The sequence below is a fragment of the Hemitrygon akajei genome, chromosome 10, assembly GCF_048418815.1.
Source record: "Hemitrygon akajei chromosome 10, sHemAka1.3, whole genome shotgun sequence".
In the NCBI taxonomy this organism is placed as follows: domain Eukaryota; kingdom Metazoa; phylum Chordata; class Chondrichthyes; order Myliobatiformes; family Dasyatidae; genus Hemitrygon; species Hemitrygon akajei.
The window spans coordinates 176,113,422-176,129,545 of NC_133133.1; the positions used below are offsets into that span (position 1 = coordinate 176,113,422).

Genomic DNA, 16,124 nt, shown 5'->3' on the forward strand with positions numbered 1-16,124 from the left:
ATGAAACATCTCACCCACCCTGCTCACGGATAGCTTGTCCCACTCCCATCAGGGAGGACAATGCAACATCCAAGCTAGGACCACCAGACTCAAAAGTAGTTACTTTCCTCAAGTGGTAACATCTCCAGGTACTAACCCACCCCTCCACACCCCCAGACACCACTAGCCCTGTCATTTCCTGTCGGTCACCTTGTGTACAGATGATCCTGTACCTAGTGCCCTATGGCATACAATCTATGTATTCGTTATCTTGTATATTTATTGCTTTTTAAAATTATTATTGTGTTCCTTATCTTATTGTGTTTTTTTTTGTTTTTGGTGCTGCATCAGAGCCAAGTAACAAATACTTTGTTCTCATTTTCACTTGCGTACTGAAAATGACATTAAACAATCTTGTATCTTAACATGAATAAAGTTTATGTTTATGATAACAAATTGGTGTAAGTTTTTAGACATGCTTTACAAGCTACATTTTATAGCTATAAGACTACGTAATTTAGTAACCACATGATATGCTGTGTTTTGGACTTCTTAACTAGAAGACCCCAATCTGTCTGAGTTGGCAGCAACATCTCAAGTTACATCATGCTGATCACTGGTGCCCCCCACTCCCCCGGGTTGTTTACTCAGTCTCCTGCTGTTCACGCTGTTGACTCAAGACTAGACTGCCAGATTCACCTCAACAGTATTAAGTCGTTGATGATACTACAGTGGTTGGTCTCATCAGAAATAACGATGAGTTGATACACAAAGAGGAGGTAGAGAGTCCAGTCAAGCGGTGTGAGAACAACAACCTGAGTCTCAGTGTGGACGACAGGTCGACCACTAGCCATTGCATATCAGTTGCTCTGCTGTGAAGAGCACTGAATTCCTTGGTGTGCACATAATGGACGATCTAACCTGGACTCAACGTCTCCTCCTCTCCTTCGAGTCTGAGGAGTTTGAGTACATCGCTCTTTTCTCGGCCTAGCCCTCCCCATTCTAACGACTTTCTACAGGAGCACCATGGATAGTTTCCTATCTGGCTGCATTATTGTGTGGTACAAAGGCTGCAAAACATTGGACTACAAGACCCTACAGAGTAGAGTAAAGACTGCCGAGAGGATCATCAGGGTCTCCTCTCTCCTCCCCATCTGAGACATTTACTGGGAGCATTGTAGACGAAGGGTCTGAAGCATTGCTGAGGATCCCTACCACCTATCCCACAATCTCTGACCCACTACCGTCAGGAGGGAGATACAGATCTTCAAAACTAGGGCTGCTACACTGGTTAACAGCTTCTTCCCCCAGACTGTGAAACTAATGAATGCTCTGTCATAACGGAGGTCTTGTCACTAGGACAGTGAGCTGTTTGGTGTTTACCTGTGCTACCCTTTTCTACAGGTATTTTGAATTATCTTTTATGTATAGTATAATACTTTGGTTTTTGTTCTGTGTGTCATGTATGTTGTGCGGGTGCACTGTGATCTAGAGAAATGTGATTTTATTCGGTTGTATATACTGTATTTATTGTCAAATGACAATAAACGAACTTATTATTAAGTGAAAGGTGCAGGAGTAGGCCATTCGGCCCTTCGAGCCTGCACCGCCACTCAGTATGATCATGGCTGATCATCCAACTCAGAACCCTGTACCTGCTTTCTCTCCATACCCCCTGATCCCTTTAGCCACAAGGGCTATATCTAACTTCCTCTTAAATATAGCCAATGAACCGCCCTCAACTGTTTCCTGTGGCAGAGAATTCCACAGATTCACCACTCTCTGTGTGAAGAAGTTTTTCCTCATCTCGGTCCTAAAAGGCTTCCCCTTTATCCTTAAACTGTGACCCCTCGTTCTGGACTTTCCCCAACATCGGAAGCAATCTTCCTGCATCTAGCCTGTCCAATCCCCTTAGAATTTTATTCATTTCAATAAGATCCCCCCTCAATCTTCTAAATTCCAGTGAGTATAAGCCTAGTCGATCCAGTCTTTCTTCATATGAAAGTCCTGCCATCCCAGGAATCAATCTGGTGAACCTTCTCTGTACTCCCTCTATGGCAAGAATGTCTTTCCTCAGATTAGGGGACCAAAACTGCACACGATATTCTAGGTGCGGTCTCACCAAGGCCTTATACAACTGCAGTAGAACCTCCCTGCTCCTGTACTCGAATCCTTTTGCAATGAATACCAACATACCATTTGCCTTTTTCACCACCTGCTGTACCTGCATGCCCACCTTCAATGACTGGTGTACAATGACACCCAGGTCTCGCTGCACCTCCCCTTTTCCTAATCAGCCACCATTCAGATAATAATCTGTTTTCCTGTTCTTGCCACCAAAGTGGATAACCTCACATTTATCCACATTAAATTGCATCTGCCATGAATTTGCCCACTCACCTAACCTATCCAAGTCACCCTGCATCCTCTTAGCATCCTCCTCACAGCTAACACCGCCGCCCAGCTTCGTGTCATCCGCAAACTTGGAGATGCTGCATTTAATTCCCTCGTCTAAATCATTAATATATATTGTAAACAACTGGGCCCCCAGCACTGAGCCTTGCGGTACCCCACTAGTCACTGCCTGCCATTCTGAAAAGGTCCTGTTTACTCCCACTCTTTGCTTCCTGTCTGCCAACCAATTCTCTATCCACATCAATACCATACCCCCAATACCGTGTGCTTTAAGTTTGCACACTAATCTCCTGCGTGGGACCTTGTCAAAAGCCTTTTGAAAATCTAAATATACCACATCCACTGGCTCTCCCCTATCCACTCTACTAGTTACATCTTCAAAAAATTCTATAAGATTCGTCAGACATGATTTTCCTTTCACAAATCCATGCTGACTTTGTCCAATGATTTCACCTCTTTCCAACTGTGCTATTATCACATCTTTGATAACCGACTCTAGCATTTTCCCCACCACCGATGTCAGACTCACCGGTCTATAATTCCCCGGTTTCTCTCTCCCTCCTTTTTTTAAAAAGTGGGGTTACATTAACCACCCTCCAATCCTCAGGAACTAATCCAGAATCTTAAGGAGTTTTGAAAAATTATAACTAATGCATCCACTATTTCTTGGGCTACTTCCTTAAGCACTCTGGGATGCAGACCATCTGGCCCTGGGGATTTATCTGCCTTTAATCCCTTCAATTTACCTAACACCACTTCCCTACTAACATGTATTTCCCTCAGTTCCTCCATCTCACTAGACCCTCGGTCCCCTACTATTTCTGGAAGATTATTTATGTCCTCCTTAGTGAAGACAGAACCAAAGTAGTTATTCAATTGGTCTGCCATGTCTTTGTTCCCTATGATCAATTCACCTGTTTCTGACTGTAAAGGACCTACATTTGTCTTGACCAATCTTTTTCTTTTCACATATCTATAAAAGCTTTTACAGTCAGTTTTTATGTTCCTTGCCAGCTTTCTCTCATAATCTTTTTTCCCTTTCCTAATTAAGCCCTTTGTCCTCCTCTGCTGGTCTCTGAATTGCTCCCAGTCCTCTGGTGTGCCGCTTTTTTTTTTGTGCTAATTTATGTTTCTTTTTTGGACTTGATACTATCCCTAATTTCCCTTGTCAGCCACGGGTGCACTACCTTCTCTGGTTTATTCTTTTGCCAAACTGAGATGAACAATTGTTGTAGTTCATCCATGCGATCTTTAAATGCTTGCCATTGCATATCCACCGTCAATCCTTTAAGTATCATTTGCCAGTCTATCTTAGCTAATTCACGTCTCATACCTTCAAAGTTACCCTTCTTTAAGTTCATAACCTTTGTTTCTGAATTAACTATGTCACTCTTCATCTTAATGAAGAATTCCACCATTTTATGGTCACTCTTACCCAAGGGGCCTCGCACGACAAGATTGCTAACTAACCCTTCCTCATTGCTCAATACCCAATCTAGAATGGCCTGCTCTCTAGTTGGTTCCTCGACATGTTGGTTCAGAAAACCATCCTGCATACATTCCAAGAAATCCTCTTCCTCAGCACCCTTACCAATTTGGTTCATCCAATCTATATGTAGATTGAAGTCACCCATTATAACTACTGTTCCTTTATTGCACGCATTTCTAATTTCCTGTTTAATGCCATCCCCAACCTCACTACTACTGTTAGGTGGCCTGTACACAACTCCCACCAGCATTTTCTGCCCCTTAGTGTTATGCAGCTCTACCCATATTGATTCCACATCCTCCAGGCTAATGTCCTTCCTTTCTATTGCATTAATCTCCTCTCTAATCAGCAATGCTACCCCACCTCCTTTTCTTTCCTGTCTATCCCTCCTGAATATTGAATATCCCTGGATGTTGAGCTCCCATCCTTGGTCACCCTGGAGCCATGTCTCTGTGATCCCAACTATATCATATTCATTAATAACTATCTGCACATTCAATTCATCCACCTTGTTACGAATGCTCCTTGCATTGACACACAAAGCCTTCAGGCTTGTTTTTACAACACTCTTGGCCCTTATACAATTATGTTGAAGAATGGCCCTTCTTGCTTTTTGCCCTGGATTTGCCTGCCTGCCACTTTTACTTTTCACCTTACTACTTTTTGCTTCTACCCTCATTTTACACCCCTCTGTCTCTCTGCACTTGTTCCCATCCCCCTGCCACATTAGTTTAAAGCCTCCTGAACAGCAGTAGCAAACACTCCCCCTAGGACATTGGTTCCAGTCCAGCCCAGGTGCAGACCGTCCTGTTTATAGCGGTCCCACCTCCCCCAGAACTGGTTCCAATGCCCCAGAAATTTGAATCCCTCCCCCTTGCACCATTTTTCAAGCCACGTATTCATCTGAAATATCCTCCTATTTCTACTCTGACTAGCACGTGGCACTGGTAGTAATCCAGAGATTATTACCTTTGTGGTCCTACTTTTTAGTTTATCTCCTAACTCCCTAAATTCACCTTGTAGGACCTCATCCCATTTTTTACCTATATCGTTGGTACCTATGTGCACCACGACCACTGGCTGTTCACCCTCCCATTCCAGAATGTCCTGCAGCCGCTCAGAGACATCCTGGTAATTCTATCCTTGATCACAGGCCCCCAGCCAATACTAGGTTTCTGTGACTACGTGGTTCTCATCAGATAGCAGTAATGTTCAGCAAGGTGCTGTGAATACATCCTGGTCATTCGTGGGTGGCTTTCTGACAGCTGTAAGTTTAGTTCACTGGTTTCCACTGTTAAATAATCGGTGAAATAAAAATAAATAAACTTGCCCAGATTCAGATTTATTTATCACATGTAGAGGCAAGTCATTGGGTATATTTAAAACGGAGGTTGATATGTTCTTGATTAGTCACAGTGTCAAAGGTTATGGGGAGAAGGCAGGAGACTGGGTTGAGAGGGAGAATAAATCAGCCGTGCTAGATTGGTGGAGCAGATTTGATGGACCGAGTGGCTTAATTTAGCTCCTATGTCTTATGAGATCCATTGTTTGCATAAACAACCAACACACCGAAGGATACACTGGGGACAGTCTGCAAGTGACAACACACATTCCAGCGCCAACATAGCAAGCCCACAATGCTCATACTCTGCTCTCAAAAGGTGTTCACTTTTTGGGATCATGTAAATTGTGTTAGCTGTGGCCAACATAACAGTGAAAGCTTGGCTACAAAACATGTCTCAGCAGCATATAAGCTGCTCTTGGAGTGGGCTTTTCCATAACAATACACAAGCAGGAAAGTACAGAGCACGCTACTTGTATTTGACGGATAGTGATTCTCTGTGGACCTGACAACTAAGTGTTAGTGTAGTCCAACACTATGCAAATTGCGTCATATTCTGTGAATCCTGCAATTAACTCTGTAATAAAAGACTTTCCTTATGGAACCTAATCTGAAAATTAGTTTCCATAACTCAGGGACATGGGCACGATTGAACATGCCAGCATGAACATCAATTTGTTTAATCAGCGAGCAGCTGAGGTTTGGTATTTGAAGTATGTTTTGAGTTTATAGCTGCAGTTGTGAACAGTCATGACTATAGCACCAAAGCTCTGTGGAGGTGGTGATCTTTGTGACTCTACTGGAAGTCCTGTTTTCTGTCTCATAGGTGAGTGTTCTAACAGACCAGGTGGAGGCTCAGGGAGAGAAGATTCGAGACCTCGAGTGTTGTCTGGATGAACACCGGGAGAAGTTGAATGCCACAGAGGAGATGTTGCAACAGGTATGTGAAGTAGTCGGGAGAGGAAAATGAACAATTGATGTTTGAAGCGACTTCAGTTTAGCCGCAGCACTTTATCAGGTATTCACGTGGGGGGATTGCAAGTTACTGAGTTGTCAGAGCCATTGGAATTATTGTGCCTCTGTTAGAATCCTAGTAATTCGTGGCCCCTAATGACTTGCGTCTCTGAAGGAGATTTTTAATCTTGTCCTTCCAGGCAGGTGAGGTTGTAGGTTTGAAAAACACAGTCTATGAAACCAAGGTGAGTTGCTGCAATGCAGTGAATAGATGATACAGGCTAAAGCTGCGGGTGATGGGAGAACTAAATAACTAAATGTTCATTGTGGGGGCTGTAAAGTGGTGTGTTTTGTCTTGGGCAGTGTTCAACTGCTTGAATGGTATTAAGAGCTGCACTCATCCAGGTAGGCAATTCCACCACACTCCTGGCCTCAATACCTCCTTGTGCAGCTGGATCCTCTGTTCCTTACTTGCAGACCCCAGTCAGTATGGAGTGGCAACAACACCTCTTCCATAACCGCCATCAGCACAGATGCACCACAAGGCTGCCTGCTTGGCTTCCTGCTCTATTCATGTTGTATCTGTGGCTGTGGCTGTGGCTAGGTACAGCTCCATCACCATATCCAAGTTTGCTGACAACACCGATGTTTTTGGCCGAATCAAAATTGGTGACAACTCAGCATATTGGAGAGCGATTGAAAATCTGGTTGAATCTCAAGGTAGTATATGGGGACATATACATACTTTGATATATTTGGTTGATTTTTGACTGTGTTTAAGCCAGTGAAGGAGAGGTTTCCAGCTGCAGGATATCCAACCTCTGATCTGCTCATTGGTTTCTCCAACCCTATATGGTGGATATGTTCTTTTTATATTATTAGTGATGTTCTTTGTTGGGCACATAAAAGGTGCACTAAAGAGATGCACCTGGAGGAAATCTGTTCAAAAAGGGAGCTGCAATACATGGGAATGGCCTCTGCTGTGCCACAGAGAACAAGCGGCATCTGTGAAAGGAGAGACTAAACAACTAAAAGACCGCACCTCAAGCCTCAGCTATCACTTATTCTTGCCCACTCTGCATCAGAATATGCCAATCCCATTTCAGACCATACAGCCTCCTGAGGCCCCATCGATTTACAACCCCTTAGGAAAACAGCATACTCTACTCATCTGATTGTACTGTGGTGCAAGTACTCCTTGCCACTTGAGCCCAAAGCTGACTCTTGTCCAGCTCCTCCTGCATAGAAAAAATACTATAATGGGGAACCCATGAGTGAAATGAAACACTAGCATTAGAGCATCCCTCCTTCTGTCCTTTGGATGTATTGAAGGAAGGACAGATGAAGTAGCTGAAACTGAAGATGTTTTGGGCCGAAGGGCATTGCCCAGAGGAACTCCAGTAATATCTGTGAACTGAGATTAGCCTACAGTGATTTTCACCAACTTCACTTGTGCAAGGTATTCACTAAGGAGAAGGATATTGAATTGTGTAAGGTAAGGGAAACAAGTAGGGTAGTTATGGAAACTATGATTAAAGAAGAGGAAATACTGGCGCTTTTAAAGAATATAAAAGTCTCCGGGTCCTGACAGGATATTCCCTAGGACCTCGAGGGAAGTTAGTGTAGAAATGACAGAGGCTCTGACAGAAATATTTCAAATGTCATTAGAGATGGGGATGGTGCTGGAGGATTGGCATATTGCTCATGTGGTTCTATTGTTTAAAAAGGGTTCTAAGAGTAAACCTAGCAATTATCAGCCTGTAAGTTGGACATCAGTGGTGGGTAAATTAATGGAAAGTATTTTTAGAGGTGGTATATATAATTATCTGGATAGACAGGGTCTGATTAGGAACAGTCATGTGTGGAAGGTCATGTTTAACAAATCTTATTGAATTTTTTGAAGAGGTTACTAGGAAAGTTGACAAGGGTAAAGCAGTGGATCTGGTCTATATGGACTTCAGTAAGGCCTTTGACAAGGTACAACACTGAAGGTTAGTTAGGAAGGTTCAATCGTTAGGTATTAATATTGAAGTAGTAAAATGGATTCAAGAGTGGCTGGATGGGAGATGCCAGAGAGTAGTGATAGATAACTGTTTGTCAGGTTGGAGGCCAGTGACTAGTGGTGTACCTCAGGGATCTGTACTGGGTCCAATGTTGTTTGTCATATACATTAATGATTTGGATGATGGGGTGGTAAATTGAATTAGTAAGTATGCAGATGATACTAAGATAGTTGGCGTTGTGGATAATGAAGTAGGTTTTCAAAGCTTGCGGAGAGATTTAGGCCAGTTAGAAGAGTGGGCTGAAAGATGGCAGATGGAGTTTAATGCTGATAAGTGTGAGGTGCTACGTTTTGGTAGGTCTAATCAAAATAGGACATACATGGTAAATGGTAGGACATTGAGGAATGCAGTAGAACAGAGTGATCTAGGAATAATGGTGCATAGTTCCCCGAAGATGGAATCTTATGTGGATAGAGTGGTGAAGAAAGCTTTTGGAATGCTGGCCTTTATAAATCAGAGCATTGAGCATAGGAGTTGGGATGTAATGTTAAAATTGTACAAGGCATTGGTGAGGCCAAATTTGGAGTACAGGCAGTCCCCGGGTTACGTACGAGTTCTGTTCCTGAGTCCATCTTTAAGTCGGATTTGTACGTAAGTCGGAACAAGTACATCCAGTATTATTTAGCTTCAGTTTGTCAAACGTTTATCTTAGTATATAGTATATATTTTATCTTTCTATGCATATAAAACACTTAAGAAACATATGTATTTCAATAATTAAACCGCTGCATTGCTTAGTAATAATTGTAGATTTCATCGGGGCAGGGCGTTTCACATGCTCCATTATTCTCACTTTATCCGTTATCCTTTAAAATTGTTCCAATCGTTGACTGACTGTAGCCTAACACTTTTCCATCTTTTTCATCTCTTTCCAAACGCTTTTATTATTTCCACTTTATTTCCAATCGCGATTGCTTCCCATCAGTGGAACAGAAACACTGCAGGCGGCGGGCCCTAAGAACCACCACACTGAGACAGGCTAATTGGGACAAGTGGGGGCTGTGCTGGGTTTGGGTATTTGATCCTCCACAATATTCCGTGTGGGTATTTAAACTGGAAGTGGCAGTGTTTTTTTTTACGAGGTCGAGTTGCGAGCTCAACATCAACCCAGCACGGAAGCGGTCTGTCACTGGATCGAACTCGCTGATCTCACTGTGCCACCAGCCGACCGGAACGGGGGGTGGGGGTGATGGGGGCGGGGTCAGGGTGAATCTTATTAAGGAAAATTTAAGCCAAATACAAAGTTAAACACTCAACAGTGTCAATGGCAATGACTTAAGATGGCGGATGGCGTCGCGATCCGACTTAAAATGGCGGATGGCATTCTCCTTGGTTTGTAAGTACGAGTTGTCTGTAAGTCGGACGTTCGTAACTCGGGGACTACCTGTATTGTGTACAGTTCTGGTCACCGAATTTATAGGAAAGATGTCAACAAAATAGAGAGAGTACAGAGATTTACTAGAATGTTAACTGGGTTTCAGCGCAAGTTACAGAGCCAGGTTGAACAAGTTAGGTCTTTATTCTTTGAAGCGTAGAAGGTTGAGGGGGGACTTGATAGAGGTATTTAAAATTATGGGGATAGATAGAGTTGACGGGGATAGGCTTTTTCCATTGAGAGTAGGGGAGATTCAAACGAGGACATGAGAGGGGGCAAAAGTTTAGGGGAACTTCTTTACTCAGAGAGTGGTAGCTGTGTGGAACGAGCTTCCAGTAGAAGTGGTAGAGGCAGGTTCGGTATTGTCATTTAAAGCAAAATTGGATAGGTATATGGACTGGAAAGGAATGGAGGGTTATGGGTTGAGTGCACGTAGGTGGGACTTGGTGAGAGTAAGTGTTCAGCACGGACTAGAAGGGCCGAGATGGCCTGTTTCCTTGATGTAATTGTTATATGGTTATAAGGTATGGGAGCCAATTGAGCAAGTTCCCCATTCCCATTAATTTCAGTTTTAATGAGATCCTTGGTGCCACACTCCAGAGTAGCTGCAGTGGCTCACTAACAGAGCAGATTATGGAGCATAGAACAGTACAGCACTGGAACAGGCCCTTTTGGCCCATGTCGTTCCAAACCAATTAGTAATCAAATCGCTAACTAACTAATCACTTCTGCCTACACCATGTCCCTATCTTTCCATTTTCCTCACATCCATGTACCTATCTAAATGTCTCTTTAAGTCTCAAATACTTCTGCCTGTACCACCACCCCACGCAATACATTCCAGGCACCCACTATATTCTACTTGTATAAAAAAAGACTTGCCCCTTGCATCTCTTTTGAAATAACCTTCTCACCTTAAATGCATGCCCCCTGGCATTGGACATTTCAACCCTGGAAAAGGATGCTGTCTGTCTACCCTATCTATGTCTCTCATAATCTTATAAACCTCTATCATCTCTCCTCAGCCTCCACCCCTCCAGTGAAGATAGCTTAAGTTTGTCCAACTTCTCGTTAAAGCACATGCCATCCAATCCAGGCAGCATCCTGCTAGTCCAAGGATTTACATGCTTGGACCACTGGGATCTGTTTTGGGGTAGGGATGAATTGTACAAAAGGGACGGGTTGCACCTTAATAGGCGGGGGATCAGCATTCTGGCAGACAGGTTTGCCACTGCAACACGGATGTAGTGGGGGGGGGAGGGGATGAACTGGAAATATAAGGATGGAGTTAAAGGGAAAGTGAAAATAAGAAAAGTTAAAAAGGACAACAGAATCAATGGAGTAGAAAGCTCAAGAAGATATCATGTAGTATGGCCAAGTGAAATAGGAATTGATATGAAAGGAGAGGGGAGTAACGAATTAAAAGTATTATATATGAATGCACGAAGTATAAGGAATAAAGTAGATGAGCTTGAGGCTCAGTTGGAAATTGGCAAGTACGATGTTGTGGGAATAACAGAGACATGGCTTCAAGTGGACGGGGCCTGGGAAATGAATATTCAAGGATATACATCTTATCGAAAGGACAGACTGACTGGCAGAGGGGGTGGGGTGGCTCTGTTGGTGAGGAATGATATTCAGTCCCTTGCGAGGGGGACATAGAATCAGGGGATGTAGAGTCAGTATGGATAGAACTGAGAAATGCTAAGGGTAGAAACACCCTAATGGGAGTTATCTACAGGCCCCCAAACAGCAGTCTGGATGTAGGGTGTAAGTTGAATGAAGAGTTAAAATTGGCATGTCACAAAGGTAATGATACAGTTGTCAATAGGGGATATCAACATGCAGGTAGACTGGGAGAATCAGAATGGTACAGAACCCCGAGAAAGGGAGTTTGTGGAGTGCCTCTGAGATGGATTCTTAGAACAGCTTGTACTGGAGCCTACCAGGGAGAAGGCAATTCTAGATTTAGTGTTGTGCAATGAACCGGATTTGATCAGAGATCTTGCGGTAAAGGAACCATTAGGAGGTAGTGACCATAATATGATATGTTTTAACCTACAATGTGAGAAGGAGAAGGGAAAATCGGATGTGTCAGTATTACAGTTGAACAAAGGGAACTGTGGAGCTATGAGGGAGGAGCTGGCCAAAGTTCAATGGAACAATACCCTAGCAGGGAAGACAGTGGAACAACAATGGCAGGTATTTCTGGGAATAATGCAGAAGGTGCAGGATCGGTTCATTCCAAAGAGGAAGATAGATCCTAAGGGGAGTAAGGGGCGGCCGTGGCTGACGCGGGAAGTAAAGGGCAGTATAAAAATAAAAGAGAAGAAGTATAACATAGCAAAGATGAGCGGGAAACCAGAGGACTGGGAAGCTTTTAAAGAGCAACAAGAAGATAACAAAAAAGGCAATACGCCAAGAAAAAATGAAGTACGAAGGTAAACTAGCCAAGAATATAAAGGAGGATAATAAAAGCTTCTTTTGGTATGTGAATAGCAAAAAAAAATAGTTAAGACCAAAACTGGACCATTGAAGACAGAAACGGGTGAATTTATTATGGGAATAAGGAAATGGCAGATGAGTTGAACAAGTACTTTGGATTTGTCTTCACTAGGGAAGACACAAACAATCTCCCAGATGTAATAGTGGTCAAAGGAACTAGGGTAAAGGATGAACTGAAGGAAATTTATATTAGGCAAGAAACGGTGTTGGATAGACTGTTGAGTCTGAAGGCTGATAAATCCCCGGGACCTGATGGTCTGCATCCCAGGGTATTTAAAGAGGAGGCTCTAGAAATCGTGGATGCATTGGTAATCATTTTCCAATGTTCTATCGATTCAGGAACTGTTCCTGCTGACTGGAGGGTGGCTAATGTTGTCCCACTTTTCAAGAAAGGAGGGAGAGAGAAAACAGAGAATTATAGACCGGTTAGCCTGACGTCAGTGGTGGGAAAGATGCTGGAGTCAATTATAAAAGAAGAAATTACGACACATTTGGATAGCAGTAGAAGGATCAGTCCGAGTCAGCATGGATTTATGAAGGGAAAATCATGCTTGACTAATCTTCTGGAGTTTTTTGAGGATGTAACTATGAAAATGGACAAGGGAGAGCCAGTGGATGTAGTGTACCTGGACTTCCAGAAAGCCTTTGATAAAGTCCCACATAGGAGATTAGTGGGCAAAATTAGGGCACATGGTATTGGGGGCCGAGTACTGACATGGATTGAAAATTGGCTGGCTGACAGGAAACTCAAAGAGTAGCGATTAACGGGTCCCTTTCAGAATGACAGGCTGTGACCAGTGGGGTACCACAAGGTTCGGTGCTGGGACCGCAGCTGTTTACAATATACATTAATGATTTAGATGAAGGGATTAAAAGTAACATTAGCAAATTTGCTAATGACACAAAGCTGGGTGACAGTGTGAAATGTCAGGAGGATGTTATGAGAATGCAGGGTGACTTGGACAGGTTGGGTGAGTGGGCAAATGTATGGCAGATGCAGTTTAATGTGGATAAATGTGAGGTTATTCACTTCGGTGGCAAGAACAGGAAGGCAGATTACTATCTAAATGGAGTCAAGTTAGGAAAAGGGGAAGTACAATGAGATCTAGGTGTTCTTGTACATCAGTCAATGAAAACAAGCATGCAGGTACAGCAGGCAGTGAAGAAAGCTAATGGCATGCTGGCCTTTATAACAAGAGGAATTGAGTATAGGAGTAAAGAGGTCCTTCTGCAGCTGTACAGGGCCCTGGTGAGACCCTACCTGGAGTATTGTGTGCAGTTTTGGTCTCCAAATTTGAGGAAGGACATTCTTGCTATTGAGGGAGTGCAGCGTAGGTTCACAAGGTTAATTTCCGGAATGGCGGGACAGTCATAATGTTGAAAGATTGGAGCGACTGGGCTTGTATACACTGGAATTTAGAAGGATGAGAGAGGATCTGATTGAAACATATAAGATTATTAAGGGATTGGACACGCTGGAGGCAGGAAGCATGTTCCCGCTGATGGGTGAGTCCAGAACTAGAGGCCACAGTTTAAGAATAAGGGGTAGGCCATTTAGAACAGAGATGCGGAAAAACTTTTTCACCCAGAAAGTGGTGGATATGTGGAATGTTGTGCCCCAGAAGGCAGTGGAGGCCAAGTCTCTGGATGCATTCAAGAGAGAGTTAGATAGAGCTCTTATAGATAGCGGGGTCAAGGGATATGGGGAGAGGGCAGGAACGGGGTGCTGATTGTGTATGATCAGCCATGAATGGCGGCGCTGGCTAGAAGGGCCAAATGGCCTACTCCTGCACCTATTGCCTATTGTCTAGTCGTCTTTTGCACCCTCTCCAGTGCTTCAACATGCTTCCTATGATGTCCCTGGTCCTGAGTTTGGACACACTCTGCAGTAGCCTAGTGGAAGTCAAGCTGAGCATCTTTGAGCATTTTATTGATATACAGAATTGTTCGCAGCAACTTGCATTAAGACCAAATTTCATTTGTCTTGGGTTTTATGGACAGGAAATACCTGGACAAATTTCTGTTGTTGAGAAAATATGATTTCAGATGTTGTCTCCACTTTCCCCTATCATAAGATTTCATTATAATTTGTAATTAAATTCTTCGTACATTTTCTTTTCGAAAGGTGTTCAAAGGTATGCTTTGTTGCAGGAACTCCTAAGCAGAACATCATTGGAAACTCAGAAACTGGATCTTCTGGCTGAGGTGTCAAACCTGAAAATAAAGTTGAATGCAATGGAAAAGGACCGGTTGGAATATGAGGAAAGATATAAAGATACTGAGGTGCGACAATCTATTTAACACACTGCTCTGCTTTGGAATATATTTCTACTTAAAGACCAACTATTTTACTGAATAAATGCAAGTTCAAAGTAAATTTATTTACAAATTACATACTGTATGTCACCATATACAAGCTGAGGTTTGTGTTCTTGCAGGTATTCACAGTAAATACAAAGAAATAAAATAATAATGAATAAATAAGCAGTAAATATTGAGAACATGGGATACAAAGTCCTTGAAAGTGAGCCCATAGGTTTTTGGAACACTTCAGTGATGTTGTGTGAAGTTATCCCTCTGGTTTCAAGAACTTGATGGCTGAGAGGTAATAACTGTTCGTGAACCTGGTGGTGTTGGTCTCTGGTAACCTTCTCTGGGCATGAACATTCCCCCTCTTATTTTTCAGTTCTTTTATTAACTGCTTTAAAATCCATTCAGCGTTCTCTATTTCCACCAAGTATGGGACATCTTGACACAATGTTCTTTCACACTTGACTAGTGGATTTTCCTCGGGGTCAGTTTTGGGACAGCTGCTTTTCACATTGTCAGTGAATTGATGCTTTGTGACAAAAGTTTGCAGATGATGTGAAGATGGGTGGAGGGTAGGTAGTGCTGAGGACATAATGTGTCTGCAGCAGGACTTGGACAAATTGGAAGAAAGGGCAAAAAAAAGTGGCAAATGGAATAGTGTTGGGAAGTGTATATATAAAAAAATTCATTTGGTAAATGGAGCAATAGTGCAGACTATCATCTAAATGGGGAGAAGGTTCAAACATCTGAGATGCAGAGGGACTTGGGTGTCCTCATGCAAGTCTTCTAGAAGGCTAATTTAAAGGTTGAATCTGTGGTAAAGAAGGCAAATGCAATGTTGGCATTTATTCCAAGGGAAATTGAATATAAAAGCAAGGAGATAATGCTTAGCCTTTACAAGACACTAGTCAGACTGCACTTGGAATATTGTTAACTGTTTTGGGCCCCATATCTCAGAAAGGATGTGTTGTCATTGGAGAAAGTCTAGAGAGAGATTCACAATGATGATTGGTGGGAATGAAGAGGTTAACATATGAGGAGCATTTGGCAGCTTTGGGCCTGTATTCACTGGAATTTAGAAGAATGCAGGTGAGGGGGGGGGGGGGGGTTGGTCTCATTGAAACTTACCAAATGTTGAAGGACTAGATAAAGTAGATGTGAAGAAGATGTTTCCGATAATGGTGGAATCCCAAACTAGAGGGCACAGCCTCAAAATTGATGGGCAACCCTTTAGAGCAGAGGTAAGGAAGAATTTTTTTTAGCCAGAGAGTTGTAAATCTGTGGAATGCTCTGCCACAGTGGAAGCCAAGTGTGTGCAGATATTTCAGTTGGAAGTTGATCATTTCCTGATCAGTCAGGGCATCAAAGAGTGTAAGACAAAAAGGCAGGTATATGGGGTTGAGTGGGATCCAGAATCAGCCATGATGGAATGGCAGAGCAGAGTTGGTGGGCTGAATGGCCTAATTCTACTCCTATGTCTTATGGTCTGACGTAGGAACAGAATTAGGTCATTTGGCCCATCAAGTCTGTCCTACCATTCCATCATGGTTGATGCTTTTCAACCTCCTCAACTGCATTCCCCAGCCTTCGCCCCGTAACCTGTGATGCTGTGTCCAATCAAGAACCTATCAATCTTCCCTTAAGTACACCAAATGATGTTGGAAACCGTCATCATAGTTAATTTGTAATTGG

The 16,124-nt window shown here is 43.0% G+C and overlaps 1 protein-coding gene across 7 annotated transcripts in view; it reads left to right on the forward strand.

Annotated features, from left to right (window-relative positions):
• ppfibp1b (PPFIA binding protein 1b) overlaps positions 1-16,124 on the forward strand; it is a 246,275-nt gene that overhangs the window by 110,658 nt on the left and 119,493 nt on the right. For all 7 annotated transcript variants that reach the window (XM_073059796.1, XM_073059800.1, XM_073059797.1 and 4 more), the window contains exons 5-6: positions 6,052-6,165; positions 14,274-14,405. In XM_073059796.1, coding sequence (XP_072915897.1) covers positions 6,052-6,165; positions 14,274-14,405 — 246 coding nt within the window. The remainder of the gene's footprint in view (positions 1-6,051; positions 6,166-14,273; positions 14,406-16,124) is intronic.